This window comes from Hemiscyllium ocellatum, chromosome 20, assembly GCF_020745735.1.
Source record: "Hemiscyllium ocellatum isolate sHemOce1 chromosome 20, sHemOce1.pat.X.cur, whole genome shotgun sequence".
Lineage (NCBI taxonomy): Eukaryota > Metazoa > Chordata > Chondrichthyes > Orectolobiformes > Hemiscylliidae > Hemiscyllium > Hemiscyllium ocellatum.
The window spans coordinates 5,546,530-5,563,187 of NC_083420.1; the positions used below are offsets into that span (position 1 = coordinate 5,546,530).

Here is a 16,658-nt window from a genome sequence, read left to right on the forward strand (position 1 = left end):
TGGTTTGGTATATGAACAGTTAAATGGCGTTAATTTCTTTTCAGAGAATGTTGAGACCAACACAAGTCATTTTTTTTTGTGCTAGCACATATTGAACCTCTTGTTCACAGTGAAGCTCAAGGAAGTTAAAAATCACACAACACCAGGTTACAGTCCAACAGGTTTATTTGGAAGCACTTGCTTTCAGAGCGCTGTTCCTTTATCAAGTGACAACCTGGTGTTGTGTGATTTTTAACTTTGTCCACCCCAGTCCAACACCAGCACCTCCAAGTCATGAAGCTCAAAGAAAACCCACACACTTGTCTGAAATCCAGTTCTCTCCCCAACCCTCTCTCTGGAACCCACATTGTACTGTACTAACTGATCAAGCTCTGCCTGCTGAGTTTTTTCTTATATTCATTCATGGGATGTGGGTGACATCCCTAATTGCCCAGAGAGCAGTTAAGAACCAACCAACTGCTGTGGGTATGGAGTCACATATCGGTCAGACCAGGTAAGGGTGGCAGTTTCCTTTCCTAAAGGACATTTGCGAACCAGGTAGATTTTTCTGACAATTGGCAATGGACTTTTAATTCCAGCTTTTTTAAAAATTCAGATTCCACCATCTGCCATGGCAGCATTTGAACCATGGTCCCAAGAACATTGTCTGGATCTCTGGATTAACAGTCTAGTGATAATACCATTAGACCACTGCCTCCTGATTGACAGCAAACATCACCATTCTGAACATCCCTCAATCACTCAGTTCCCCAAATAATAAAGTCAAGCTTGCTATATTGCCTTCTTTACCACCCTATCTACTTGCATGGCCACTTTCAGGGAGCTGTGGACTTGAAGCCCAAGATTCCAGCATACATCAATACTGTTCAGGGTCCTGCCATTAATTATATACTTTTTCTTAACATTTGTTCTCCCAAAATGCAGCCCCTCACACTTACCCTGATTAACCTCCATCTGCCAGTTCTCTGCCCATGTCTGCAACTGTTCTGTACCTCTCTATATCCTTTGACAACCTTCTATAGACAATAGGTGCAGGAGTAGGCCATTCAGCCCTTCGAGCCTGCACCATCATTCAATATGATCATGGCTGATCATTCCTAATCAGTATCCGCTTCCTGCCTTATCTCCATAACCCTTGATTCTACTATCTTTGAGAGCTCTATCCAACTCTTTCTTAAATGAATCCAGAGACTGGGCCTCCACTGCCCTCTGAGGCAGAGCATTCCACACAGCCACCACTCTCTGGGTGAAGAAGTTTCTCCTCATCTTTGTCCTAAATGGTCTACCCCGTATTTTTAAGCTGTGTCCTCTGGTTCGGCACTCACCCATCAGCAGAAACATGTTTCCTGCTGCCAGAGTGTCCAATCCTTTAATAATCCTATATGTCTCAATCATATCCCCTCTCATTCTTCTAAACTCAAAGGTATACAAGCCCAGTCGCTATACTATTCATAACTCCACCAATGTTTATATCCTCTACAAATATACTAACCCACCCATCTACATTTTCATCCAGGTCATTTATATATATAACAAATGGGCGGCACGGTGGTTCAGTGGTTAGCACTGCTGTCTCACAGCGCAGGGGACCCGGGTTCAATTCCTATCTCAGGCAACTATCTGTGTGGAGTTTACACATTCTCCCCGTGTCTGTGTGGGTTTCCTCCAGGTGCTCCAGTTTCATCCTACAGTCCAAAGATGTGCAGATTGGGTGAATTGGCTATGCCAATTGTGTTAGGTGCATTAGTTAGGGGTAAATGTAGGGGAGATAGGTCTGGGTGGGTTGCTGTGGACTTGCTGGGCCGAAGGGCCTGTTTCCACACTGTAGGAAATCTAATCTAATCATACAAACAGCAAAGGTCCCAGTACAGATCTCTGAATTACATCCTCTACCACTGCCCTCTGCCTTCTACAGGCAAGCCAATTCTGAATCCATGCAGCCCAATCAATCTTAATCCCATGCATCTTAATCTTCTTGGATGAACCTACCAGGACGGACCTGCCAAAAGTCTTACTAAACTCAACGTAGACAACATCCACTCTCAAACCTCATTGATCACCTTTTTCACCTCTTCGAAAAATTCAGTCAAGTTAGTAAGCCATGACCTGCCCTGCAAAAAGCCATGCTGAATGTTCCTAATTAGGCCATACTTTTCCAAATGTGCATAAATTCTATCCCTAAGAATTCTTTCCAACATCTTCCCAATTGCTGATGTGAGACTCACCAGTCTGTAGTTTCCCAGATTGTTCCTATTTCCCTTCTTGAACAGAGGAACAACATTAGCTACACTTCAGTCCTCTGGGAGTTCTGCAGTGGCTATTGAGGATACAAAGATCCTGGTCAAGGCTCCAGCAATCTCCTCTCTTGTTTCTCTCAAGAACCTTGGGTAGATATGGCACGGGGCTCAGTAGTTAGCACTGCTGCCTCACAGTGCCAGGGTCGCAAGTTCGATTCCTGCCTCGGGCGACTCTCTGTATGGAGTTTGCATATTCTCCCCATGTCTGCGTGGGTTTCCTCCAGGTGCTCCAGTTTCCTCCCACAATCCAAAGATGTGCAGGTTAGGTGAATTGACCATGCTAATTTGTCTTTAGAGGGTTGGTGTGGACTTGTTGGACCGAAGGGCCTGTTTCCATACTGTAGGTAATCTAATCATACCAAGAGGCCTTGGACACTTATCCACCTTAACACTTCTTCAAGAAACCCAATGTCACTTCTTTCTTGATCTCAAAATGCAGTAACATATCAGCATACTGTGCACAAATTTCACTATCTTCCATATCCTTTTCTTGGGTGAACACTGATGCAAAGTACTCATTTAAGATCTTACCCACATCCTCTGCCTCCAAGCAGAAGTTCCCTCCTTTGCCCTTGAGTGGCCCTACCTTCTCCCTAGTTATCCTCTTGCTTTTAATGTATGTATAGCATGCCTTGGGGTTCTCTTTAATCCTGCTTGCTGAGGTCATTAAATGGCTCCTTTCTTGCTCTCCTAATTCTCTCCTAGCGTTCTTTCCTTCTTTCTTTATATTCCTTACAGGCCCTGTCCAGTTCCCATTGGTAATTCCATGAAATTGAAAAATACATAATTGAAAGAGTTAACGTGTAACAATTCCTGCTTTTTATGTATTAATAACTTTTTATGTAGAATCTAAGCCCTTAAATCTGTCTTCTGCACTGAATGTTGATTTTCGGTATCTTCTGTGAGGTAGCCTGGGCATTATGGAGATTGTAGACTGTTCTTAAGAACAACTTGGTGATGCATGCTGTGTACATATAAATTATCTATGATCCATTTGAGCTCCAGTTCTTTAAATGAAAATTGGAATTTCATGCATTTACAAACATCAGTTGGGTAGCACCACATTATCTCTGTGAGCATCAAGACATTGATTGTTTTGATTGTTTTTCTGGCAGGTTTACATCCGGATCAAAGATGATGAATGGAATGTCTACAGGAGGTACACTGAATTCAGAGCACTGCACATCAGACTACGGACCAAGTTCCCTTTGGTGAACACCTTTAATTTCCCACCTAAAAAAGCTATTGGAAACAAGGTACTTTTGTATTGTTTTGCAAAATGCACACATTTTAATAATTATAGAAACAAATGTTGCTGATCATTCATGTTTGAAACATGCACACTGATATTTTCAATGTAACTTTCCCATTGTAGGTAAAGCTTACATTTTGGACCCGCAGCACACTTACATTAAAGTGAAAATTATAATACCTTTTAAACAGAAATAGCATGCGAATGTTTGTAATTGCTGTGAACTTGTTTGCTGAAATGTTTTGGGATTTTATTGCCCTCTCTCTCCTGTGATTAACCAAAATTAATAGGCAATCAAGTTACATCCAAACAAGTTTCTTTTAATGGGTTGTTTTTAATCCAATATTTTGCAATCAGAGAGAAGGGAATTATTGCTGTTTAGAAGGATAGAAGAAAACACCAGATCTTTAAAGAAATTGGTATCAATTTTATTCCAGTAATGCCACAAATGATGCCCTTTGATTTTATCATGATACTGATAGAGGAGCTGTGTAGTTGAATGAGACTACTGGAATTTCTGTGGTGATGATTTGTTTGCAATATTACTTTTTATAATGCCAAGATAAAATTGATGAAAAGCTATTGGTGTAAACATTAAGCAAGTTAAATAATGACTCACTGTTGACTGAATGAAACATTAAAGTAGAGCCTGGTGTTTTGTCCTGCAACACAGCAAAGGATGATTTCTGTGGTAAGTGATACAGATGGACGGTAACAAATTGGATAATTTGTTATCACACTGTGACACCTTTGATAATCCACTTCTGAAACTGCATAAGAGCAAATAGCATTGTGCTAATTAACTCCCACAACTCTACTTTCAACATGTTTGCTTCATTATCGCAAATTGCTAAAACTTCAGATGCTGTAGAAATAGATATTCTGCATGAGTAGCAATGTGTATTTGAAAGAACAACTCCATGGAGTGACTGAATAAAAAATATATGAGCAAATGAAGGAATAAGACCAATTGGAGTAGCCTTTTTGCAGAGCAATCAAAGACCAAATAAGCTGTAAGATTTTGTGATACTAGGTTGGACCCTACTTGTCTCAAAACTAAGCTGTACTGAACTTCTTTAAGTGCCTATTTCATGCAATAGTGGGACGTTGATGGGCTGAGGAATCTTAATACAGCAATTTTATAATAGGATGGTGACTCCCAGTCAAAATTCTTAACAGTGCTAGAGTATCTACTGATCAGTAACCTTTGGGAGATTGTCATGTTGCTGATGGGGACCTCATTCAAGGGCTGAATAACCAACCAGAGCACTGTGCCATCTCTCTGAGTAAAGTCCTGCAGCAACTTAATCCATGCAGGCATTTTACAGGCCAACATTGGGACGACCTGGGATCAAGGACCCCAGGGTTTGAAGTGACCAAACTGGGTGAAGTGCCAGCCAATCAAAGGACATTCCAATTGACTAGGCACGCCACCGGGGAAGTGACGGCTGTTGCCAGTAAGACACCTACCTGAAGCCTAGTATCGTCACCAGACCATGGGCAGGAGAGGTTGGTGCAAGGAAGAGGTGACTTCATCTCAGCATCACTGCCGCCACCCCCTTCCCATTGCCAGGTCCAGCAAGCGGGTACCCGAGTGCCTGTTTTAATAAGGAACCATCTACGAGCCAGAAAGCGACATCACATGGGTTTGTTTGATTTGATCATGAGGCCCCACACTGTGCTGGGTGCAGACCAGCAGTAGCAGGATAAAACCTTTAGGTAGGCATTAACTTCCCATTTAAGGACTTTAATTGGTGATGGGGCTGAATGGCGGAATTTGCCTAGGACTGTGTCCAAATTTGTCACCCTTCTATCTGATTAAGTGACTTTGCAAGACCAAACTCACCTGAGGGGAGGGAATGAGATTCTGCCCTTAGTCTTCTGGAACTTGTACTTTTTGCCATTTATCAAGAAGACTCTAAGTAACACTCATGTGAAGGTTTTTAACCAGCCACTGAATGTAATATTGACTGCATTCCAGACAAAAATTGAGGACAGATTCTACCAATCAGACAAGGCGCTGGAAAAAGAATGTCAATGCTAAGCAGCAAATGAACACTTTGTAAATGATACATTTAGAATTGTTGATTTATTATTTGAATAAATCTAGATTATCCTTGTTATCATCACTAAGAATTTGCATTGGAGAAAACCTTTTTTAAAATATGTTCCTAAAAAGTAAATTCTGTTTGCATTTACTTAAGATGCCGCATAATATCTAATGCCCATTTCCGTGTTAGTTAGTTTCTCTTTCAGTTTTTCCCAATGTATCCTGGTTGCCAGGATGCTGGTTGATCAGCTTCATGTTAACCATCATTTTTGGATTTGGTGGGTGGTTTTGCTTCTAGATGCTCTCCCTGTTTATCCAGGACAATACACACTGGCTCATCTGCACCAATGGCTGAGTCCTTTTGTTGTCAACAAATCCTGGAATGGGGCTTGAACCTAGGGTGGTTCCTGCTTTGAGACAGGAAATTTAGTGACTTTAGAGCCTAGTGTATGTTACATGGCTTTTTTCAAAATGATAAAAGTCATTTGTAACCCAGATATTTTACGGAACACAATATTTACTATAAAATTAGGTTTTGTATTAATTGTTCATTCAGTTCAGCTTCATAACATGGGAAAGGCTCACATCTAAACTTCAGAAGCATAATATTATAATGATCCTATTCCTGTGAAACAACACACCCCCTGACCTGGTTTCTATTGTTGTAAAAACTTCACATCCGTGTGTACATATTATCTGTCGTGTTTCTGATTTCAGATAACTGAAAGGTAGGAATTGGGATATTTAGTTTGAAAAAACTGTCCCGAATCAGAGTGTGTATAAGACACAAGGGGTGCAAACTCTTAATTAATGTCCTACATATAAAAACCAATGTATCATCTGTGATTCAGTGGCAGCAATCTAAGTTCCTTGTCAGAAGGCTGTAACTGAGTCCACTCCATGACAACTTGAGCTCAGAAATCCAAACCTTGCAATACTGAGAGAATGCTGTACTCTCTGAGGTTAGTTAGCATTAAACTGAGTCCCCATCTCTGTCTCGGGTGAATGTAAGTGATCCCAAGGAATTCCTATTAAAGAAGAGCAGGGGAGTTATTGCCCAGTGTCCTGGCCAACATTTGTCCCTCAGTTGGCATCACAGGAGAAAGACTATCTGATGATTCCACATTGTTGTATGTGAGAGGTTGCTCTGCGAAAATAAGTTGCTACATTTCCTACAATGTAACAGTAACCACACAACTAAAGTACTTCAGTGGCTGTAAAGTACTTTGGGATGTCCTGTGATTGAGAAGGACACTACATAAATGCAAGTCATCATTAAATTTGAGGTCAAACTTGAAAAACAATTAATCTTTAGTTGCATCTCCCATGTAGGAGAAAGTGAGGACTGCAGATGCTAGAGATCAGAGTCGAGAGTGTGGTGCTGGAAAAGCACAGCAGGTCAGGCAGCATCCGAGGAGCAGGAGAATTGGCGTTTCGGGCACAAGCCCTTCATCAGGAATGAGGCTTGTGGGCTGGGGGCTAAGAAATATATGGGAGGGGGGTGGGGTTGGAGAGAAGGTAGCTGAGAAGGTGAGAGAGAAGGTGCTAGGTTTTGGGGAGGGGGGGTAGAGCGGATAGATGGGAAAGGTGATGGAGAGGTCAGGAGGGTAGTGCTGAGTTGGAGGCCTGGGACTGGGATAATGTGGGGGGAGGGGAAATGCGGAAACTGTTGACACATGGGAGAGGGAATTGAAGTGTTCAGCCACGGGTCGGTGTGGTTGGTGAGTGCGTGTGTCCCAGAGATGTTCTCTGAAATGATCTGCAAGAAGACAGCCCCTCTCTCCAATGTAGAGGAGACCACACCGGGTGCAACAGATACAGTTGTTGTGGTTCTGTTCACCGAGCTGGAAGTTTTTGTTGCAAACATTTCGTCCCCTGGCTAGGCGACATCATCAGTGCTTTGGAGCCTCCTGCGAAGTGCTTCTTTGATGTTTCTTCCAATATTTATAGTGGCCTGTCCTTGCCGCTTCCGGTTGTCAGTTTCAGCTGTCCGCTGTATTGGTTGGTATATTGGGACCCAGTCGAATTCATGTTGCTTGTCATCTGCGTGTGTGACTACTAAGGATAGCTGGTCGTGTCGTTTCGTGGCTAGTTGGTGTTCATGGATGCGGGTCGTTAGCTGTCTTCCTGTTTGTCCTACGTAGTGTTTTGTGCAGTCCTTGCGTGGGATTTTGTACACGACATTGGTTTTGCTCATGAGGTGGTGTCAGGTTAGGTCAGTCAGCTATGGAGTTGGGTCAAGTATCACGTTGAATCTGATGTGATGAGATGTAGATGTAGATGTAGGCCATACAACCAATTAAGTCTGCCTGGAGCAAGTGGTATGTGTCTGTGATGAGGCTCATCTGCCCACAATGTGTGTGTCAGTGTGAGGGATTGTGAACTAACTGTATGGAGTAGTAAAAAATGAGGTCTGCAGATGCTGGAGATCACAGCTGCAAATGTGTTGCTGGTCAAAGCACAGCAGGCCAGGCAGCATCTCAGGAATAGAGAATTCGACGTTTCGAGCATAAGCCCTTCATCAGGAATAAGAGAGAGAGAGCCAAGCAGGCTGAGATAAAAGGTAGGGAGGAGGGACTAGGGGGAGGGGCGATGGAGGTGGGATAGGTGGAAGGAGGTCAAGGTGAGGGTGATAGGCCGGAGTGGGGTGGGGGCGGAGAGGTCAGGAAGAGGATTGCAGGTTAGGAGGGCGGTGCTGAGTTGAGGGAACCGACTGAGACGAGGTGGGGGGAGGGGAAATGAGGAAGCTGGAGAAATCTGAATTCATACCTTGTGGTTGGAGGGTTCCCAGGCGGAAGATGAGGCGCTCCTCCTCCAGCCGTCGTGTAGTTGTGTTCTGCCGGTGGAGGAGTCCAAGGACCTGCATGTCCTCGGTGGAGTGGGAGGGGGAGTTAAAGTGTTGAGCCACGGGGTGATTGGGTTGGTTGGTTCGGGCGGCCCAGAGGTGTTCTCTGAAGCGTTCCGCAAGTAAGCGGCCTGTCTCACCAATATAGAGGAGGCCACATCAGGTGCAGCGGATGCAATAGATGATGTGTGTGGAGGTACAGGTGAACTTGTGGCGGATATGGAAGGATCCCTTGGGGCCTTGGAGGGAAGTGAGTGTGGAGGTGTGGGCGCAAGTTTTACATTTCCTGCGGTTGCAGGGGAAGGTGCCGGGGGTGGAGGTTGGGTTGGTGGGGGGTGTGGATCTGACAAGGGAGTCACGAAGGGAGTGGTCCTTGCGGAACGCTGATAGGGGAGGGGAGGGAAATATATCCTTGGTGGTGGGGTCCGTTTGGAGGTGGCGGAAATGGCGGCGGATAATACGTTGTATGCGCAGGTTGGTGGGGTGGTAGGTGAGAACCAGTGGGGTTCTGTCTTGGTGGCGGTTGGAGGAGCGGGGCTCAAGGGCGGAGGAGCGGGAAGTGGAGGAGATGCGGTGGAGGGCATCGTCGATCACGTCTGGGGGGAATCTGCGGTCCTGGAAGAAGGAGGCCATCTGGGTTGTGCGGTGTTGGAATTGGGCCATCTGGGTTGTGCGGTGTTGGAATTGTCTCGGGCGACCGACTCAACACAGACATCTATTATAAACCGACTGACTCCCACAGCTACCTGGACTACACCTCCTCCCACCCTGCCCCCTGTAAAAACGCCATCCCATATTCCCAATTCCTTCGTCTCCGCCGCATCTGCTCCCAGGAGGACCAATTCCAACACCGCACAACCCAGATGGCCTCCTTCTTCCAGGACCGCAGATTCCCCCCAGACGTGATCGACGATGCCCTCCACCGCATCTCCTCCACTTCCCGCTCCTCCGCCCTTGAGCCCCGCTCCTCCAACCGCCACCAAGACAGAACCCCACTGGTTCTCACCTACCACCCCACCAACCTGCGCATACAACGTATTATCCGCCGCCATTTCCGCCACCTCCAAACGGACCCCACCACCAAGGATATATTTCCCTCCCCTCCCCTATCAGCGTTCCGCAAGGACCACTCCCTTCGTGACTCCCTTGTCAGATCCACACCCCCCACCAACCCAACCTCCACCCCCGGCACCTTCCCCTGCAACCGCAGGAAATGTAAAACTTGCGCCCACACCTCCACACTCACTTCCCTCCAAGGCCCCAAGGGATCCTTCCATATCCGCCACAAGTTCACCTGTACCTCCACACACATCATCTATTGCATCCGCTGCACCCGATGTGGCCTCCTCTATATTGGTGAGACAGGCCGCTTACTTGCGGAACGCTTCAGAGAACACCTCTGGGCCGCCCGAACCAACCAACCCAATCACCCCATGGCTCAACACTTTAACTCCCCCTCCCACTCCACCGAGGACATGCAGGTCCTTGGACTCCTCCACCGGCAGAACACAACTACACGACGGCTGGAGGAGGAGCGCCTCATCTTCCGCCTGGGAACCCTCCAACCACAAGGTATGAATTCAGATTTCTCCAGCTTCCTCATTTCCCCTCCCCCCACCTCGTCTCAGTCGGTTCCCTCAACTCAGCACCGCCCTCCTAACCTGCAATCCTCTTCCTGACCTCTCCGCCCCCACCCCACTCCGGCCTATCACCCTCACCTTGACCTCCTTCCACCTATCCCACCTCCATCGCCCCTCCCCCTAGTCCCTCCTCCCTACCTTTTATCTTAGCCTGCTTGGCTCTCTCTCTCTTATTCCTGATGAAGGGCTTATGCTCGAAACGTCGAATTCTCTATTCCTGAGATGCTGCCTAACCTGCTGTGCTTTGACCAGCAACACATTTGCAACTGTATGGAGTAGGACTGGATTTGAGTCAGACTTATGGTTAGCCAGGAGTCACAGCTGGTTTTTATTCCACTCCTACATATTCTGGCTGACTATTCAATTAAGTAAACATAAACCATCCAAAGTCTTCAACTCTAACCCATAGTTGGGTAATTTTCTGGAGGGTGTGTTCCAGATGCCAGATAATTGTCCATTGCAAGTTTATAAAACTTGAGCAATTGCTCTGTCGTCATTGCAGCAGGCTTTCATAAGGGACTTACCACACACTGTTCAGAATACATCTGGTTGATGACTATCCAGAGACTAGGAGATGTGAGCCATAATAATATCCTCACGAGCAGTGCCACAGAGATCAATTACTATGCTGCTTTTGGTCTGTAAGTATGCGTGACTAGTATATATTAGATTGAAAATCATGAAGGTCTAATATCACAAATTTGCATTGTAAAATAATTTTAATTAAAAGGGCTCATTATTGTTTCTAAATAAATCCTGTAAAGTGCTTTACACACCATGCTCAGTCAGTGCTCAAAGGGAACATAGCATTGCTATTTCTTATTTATTCTTTCTTCCAGTACATTAACATTCCAGTGGCATATTCTTCTTCATTCTGAGCTCTAGATAATGTTAGCAATCTCCCACTTACCCCTTTGCCTTGTGTGTTTTAAGTCTGTGGTTAAGAGCAAATTAAAGACTTTTCTCTACGAATGATCACAAGCACCAATGTGCTTCATCAATTGCTCTTAAAACAAAGCCAATTAAAGCAATTATTCCAGGCTTTCAGAAGCTAGCTGAAATATTGTATTTTCAGACATCTTTAAGTGGAATATTGAAGAGAAAAGCTGTTTCAAAATTATCATAGTTTAAGCATCTTGATTACAGGTATGTAAGAAATTAAACATCCCCTAGTTTACTATTTCAGATTGGGCACTGTAATCTAAATAGTTACAGACTTGAACAGTGTAAATTTAAATTTTGTCACATCAGGTGGTGAAATTTAATTCAGTAAAGTTAGTGATTAGTGGGTGAGCCCCAGGTAAACGATCATGAAAGCTTTTGGATTGTTCTAAAGAATTAACTGTTCTCTTGTCTTCCTTAGGGAAGGAAAAATCATCTCTCCTGTTAAGCACATTGAAGATGCCTGGCATTGTTTCTGATGGGTACACAGTTATTTGGAAGTCAGTTGGCTGCTGCCCTAGCTGCAGACTTACTGGACAGGGAATTGAACAGGGGGAGCATTGTGCCCATAAATTGGCCAGCTAACTCAATGTTTATGGCCAAGATTCAGAACTAATTTTGTCCCCTGAAGTTTTTAGAGATTGTGATTTTTCGTCATGACTTCATTTGATGAAAGTAATATGTAGTTAATGTACCAGGAACCGTGTATTTAATCTGTTTTTCACTTTGCTGAAAGGAACAAGAGAGGACAGTTGAGTCAACAAGATTTCATTGAGCAGTGAATGGCTGTAACATGACATTGTAATTTTGATTTAAAGAAACACTGATGGCAAAACAATTGCAATCAGATTGGTGCTGGAGGTTCTTAAGTAAATCTGTTCACATGCTGAACCTCAAACTCCAAGTTATTTGGCCAGAGAGACAAAATACTGCACTTTTAAACATTGCCAAATTTCCTCTTGCCAAAGGCTAAGATTTGCCAGGAAAGGAATAAAAAATAAATTTCACATGAAAGAGACTGGATATTGGTGTGTGATATTCCTCACTTCTGTGCTGATAGTTCTGTCCTACTCTATCATGCTCTTGCAGCACTAATCGTAAATGGAGAATAATGTTAATCTTGAATCTCGTTTACAGGTTGGATAAACGGTAAGTAAAAGGGAATTATTCCTTGCTATTATGAGCTACTAGTTGTGCAGCATGTTAAGAACGTGGCGAAATTGCTGACATCTATCATAGATGAATGACCATGACAAACCTCCAGGTCCCTTTCTTACTTAGAATCGTTGACTGTTGTGTCCTCAGCCGCGATAAAGACAAATTAGATTTGGTTTTGGTTTTGTTCAAGCATTCCCTTTTACCCAGGAGTAAAGTTACTATGAACAAATGTGACTTCATAAATTGATAAAATGCCAAACATTTATATCAGCAACAACAATGATGGAATGGCATTGAGATCACTTTTTTTAAAGCTGCCTCAGTGTATATGATAGGATAAGTTAATTTGAAAAAAGCAGCATATTCAGATAGCAGGTCTTGAAGGTATATTGGATTCTGAGAAATTGCCTTGTTTGTAGCTGCAAGAGGACAGAGAAGTACAATCCAGTCAAGAGGCACACTGTAAATCTTGAGTTACCAAATGGATCCATAATAAGAAAGGTTTGAGTGGGAACTACACTACCAAAAAAAAACTCATACTGAGACTTGGAAAAAGGGCAAAGACCCAGAATAAATACCCCTTTCAAATCTGGGGGTTTCTCATGCTGTAATTAAGGCAAAAGGCATAGTAACTCGGTGATTTATTTTACCTTCCTCTGGCTTCAGAATGCTGGCTTCTGAATTCCAGCCTCTAATTCTCCTGGGTGTTTTATGCCATCATATTTTATACAATATATATACTATTAGCAGTACTGAATGCTCAAGTTTAGTGCTACAATTCCCAGCTGTTTTTTGATACTGTCAATTTGCCAGAAACAGTTGGAAGCAGTCACATCCACCAAGGTATGGCACAGAATTTAATCAGAGTGATAATGGTAACCCTGAAGGATAATCATGGCTATTAGCCAAGTAATGCAGTGTAATTCTTCCACTTTATGCAGGAATTTATGGCTTGATATTCTCCACTGAATGTATAATACAGATTGATCCAAAAAAAAGAGAATGGTTTTAAAAGATTTAATTGAGTGATTGGCTTCCCTAAGGAAAAATCTGTATGGGGAATAAAAAAGTAATTCTGATATCCAAATTTAGATAGCCGTGAGGCATGTAACAGGGACAAGGAATGGGGATTTGCCTGACAAGTAACTGGATCGCAAATGATTAATAATAGGGATAGAACAGAGAAATGATTTCTGAATACAGTATATGTTTGCCAAGTCTTCTGCATTTTTATTTATGTATGGATAAGGTATAAAATCCTTATTCCACATAGAAAGACCTGTATTGTGTCAGTGCTTCAGACCTGGTAATGTATTCTTGTGCATGAGTTATGGAAATGGGTAGTTAAGTGTGTTTGCACTTTGGTTGCTTGTACCAAGTTTCCTGGTTTTGGCATAACTTAGCAGCTGCATGGTCAATATCCTCACTTAGAGTAAAATGGCAGAGGAGTAGGGCTTCTGAGCCAGGGTCATGTCCGCTTTGTCCACTTTTCTTTTTTTTCCTTTCTTTGCTCTCTTTATTTTTTCTCTTCTGTTTTACTTTACTTAGCTCTTGATGAAGAGCTTGGTTGTGGCGATGACATGGGCGGCAGCAAGTAGGTGCAGGACTCTTGGCTGTGGCATCAGAGGCAAGTTTGGGTTCCCAGTGTTTTCTGCATCATAGATGCGGTCCTAGCACTGAGCCATGGCTGCTGCTATAGAAGCGAGTTTGCGTTATAGGTGGCGTCTGTTTCTCGCACAGATTGATGGAGGTGGCGATGGAGGTGAGTTTGGACCCATTACAGGATCTGCTGTCATCAACAGTGGCTGCATCAGCGAGGTGTGCCCGGAGCAGACTCATGGTGGGAGAGTCGAGTCTGGGCCGGTGCGATACCCAGCAACATTGAAAGCGTTTGCATTGGCAAGGTCCATTGAGGATATAGTGATGAGGGTATTGGTGGAGGCGAGATGGTGTCAGAGGTCGGCAACTTTTGTTCCAGCAGGAGAAGTAGCACGGTGAAGCAGACGTGTGCCTGATCACCAGGCCCGTGGCCCATGATGGAGCACTTAACAAGAAGGACTGCAGAGGTGAACACTTCATTTTTCTGCCTTTATATTCTATGTCTTGGTGTATTCTGTGTTTTGAGATGGTGTCAGAGAATGGTGACACAATACAACACTTTTCACTATAATTTGTAACAAGATACACATGACAATAAATAAATAAAATTAAAATTCTTATTATTCTGCTCCAAAAATGTGTACTGAAATTGACAGAAGCCCACTCCATGCCTGTTGGTATAACATTTTCTATTTGTTGTACTAGCCACTTGTGTTCGGAATTGTTAATTGTCACTGCCCAGAGGAACTTCTGCAGTTAGGATCTGGAATAGTAGTGAGAGACCTCCAGCAACTCGGACCAGATTCTTTTCTGTCAGTAGTCTGTCTTCTCAAGGGCATTTAGGGGTGGGAAACAAATATTGGCCTTACCAATGACTGTCATATCCCACATTTTGTTTTTAAAATGACTGTAGTAGCTATTTTGTTTTCACCTTATCCATTATTGATCGCCATCTTGCTGGGGCTTTTTGGGGCTTAAGACTGTCTTGGTATCAAGTGTAGTTAGAGTCCCATAGCTTAAGGGATATTGACTTGGAATCTCTACATTGCATATCAAGTCTGAAATGACCCTCTGAAGAGTATCTCACACTATTCCCATAACCTCATATTTACCATAGTTACCACACCTAGCCTGCACATCCCAGGACATTGTGGGGTAACTTAGCATGGCCAATCCACCTAACCTGCACATCCCCAGACACTGTGTGGTAATTTAGTGTGGCCAACCCACCTAACCTGCATAACCTTGGATCATGGGAAGAAACTGGAGCACGGAGCAGAAACTCACACAGACATGGGAGAATGTGCATCCTCCACACAAACAGCCACCAAAGGCTGGAATTGAACCCGGGTCTCTGGCAGCTGTGCTCACCACTATGTCACCGTGCCACGACTAGTAATCCAGAGACCCAGGTAATGCTTTAGGTCCAAGTTTGCATTTCACCTTGGCAGATGGTGGAATTTGCATTTTTAAAAATCCTGAATTAAAAGTCTAATGATGATAGACTGTAATTGATTGTTGTAAAAACCTATCTGGTTGCCCAGTATACTTTAGGGAAGGAATTTGCTGTCTTTAGCTGGTCTGACCAACATGTAACTCCAGACCCATGCGGTTGCCTCTATAAATGCCTTCTGAAATGGCTTAAAAAGCCACTCAGTTATATCAAATTTCTCCAAAGTCAAAACAAATGACAGATCACCTATCACTGACGTAGGAAGTGGAATCGATAAAACAAACCAGCCCCCTCCTCCTTATTAACATCCAAGGGCTAGTGGAAAAATTGAGAGCTGTCCAGTAATCAAACTACAGCCTGATCTGGTCATATTTACAGAATGGTACCCTCCAGAAAATATCCCAGACAACACCATCATCATCCTTGAGTATATCCCTTCCCACAGATTGAGCAGAGATGGTAGCTTGTTCCAGAGGGAGTTGTCTTCAAGTGTCATGGCATCAGGTTATAGATGGTCAGTGACACCTCTTGCTGATTACCACGTACTTTGCTGGAGTTTAGAAGAGTAAGAAGTGACTTAATTAAATGTATACGATCCTGAGTGGTCCTGACAGATCAGCCATTAATCACAAGCTCAATAAATTATGGAGCCACTTTCACAACACAATTTGCAAACAAAAAAACGAACACATTCTGATTTTTTTATGGACTATACTGGCATGTGAATATATCCAATTGTATTTCATGAACTACTTCTACCTGTGTACATGAAGTAATTCACCACTCTACCTGTCTTCCCTCACGATAGTCTCAGAATCCTCCAGTAATTAGAAAGCAAATCGAAGTGACCCAGCTAACCTCGATGGTGATTAGTGTTGCTCTCTTCTAGTCCTTTGCTCAAGTCAGCACAACTGCCGCAGCATGTTAAAATAACAAACTTGCTATTTAAAAAACCCTTGCACCCTGTACAATGTTACTTATGATAGCTAAAACTTTGCAGATTATTATTTAGCTTAATGTTTTTCATGTATACTTGCTGTGTTTTGATTGAAAACAAGCTTATGACATACGAACATAAGACCACATGATATTGGAGCCGACGTAGGCCATTCAGCCTGTCAGGTTTGCTCTGTCTTTCGATCATGGCTGATACCTTTCTCCACCCTGTTCTTTTGCCTTCTCCCCATAACACTCGATTCCCTTACTAATCATGAACCTATCCGTCTCTGTTTTAAATTCACTGAATGACTTGGCCTTCACAGCCCTCTGCAGTAATGAGTTCCACGCATCAACCACTCTCTGGCTGAAGAAATTTCTCCTCATCTCAGTTCTAAAGGGTTCTCCCTTCTCTCTGACATTGTGCCCTCTGGTTCTGGTTTCTCCGACTAGTGAAACATTATCCTCACGTCCACTCTATTCCAG

General features: G+C 43.6%; 1 protein-coding gene across 2 annotated transcripts in view; it reads left to right on the forward strand.

Moving 5' to 3' along the window:
• snx29 (sorting nexin 29) overlaps positions 1-16,658 on the forward strand; it is a 508,092-nt gene that overhangs the window by 445,805 nt on the left and 45,629 nt on the right. For both annotated transcript variants that reach the window (XM_060840443.1, XM_060840444.1), the window contains one exon: positions 3,413-3,553. In XM_060840443.1, coding sequence (XP_060696426.1) covers positions 3,413-3,553 — 141 coding nt within the window. The remainder of the gene's footprint in view (positions 1-3,412; positions 3,554-16,658) is intronic.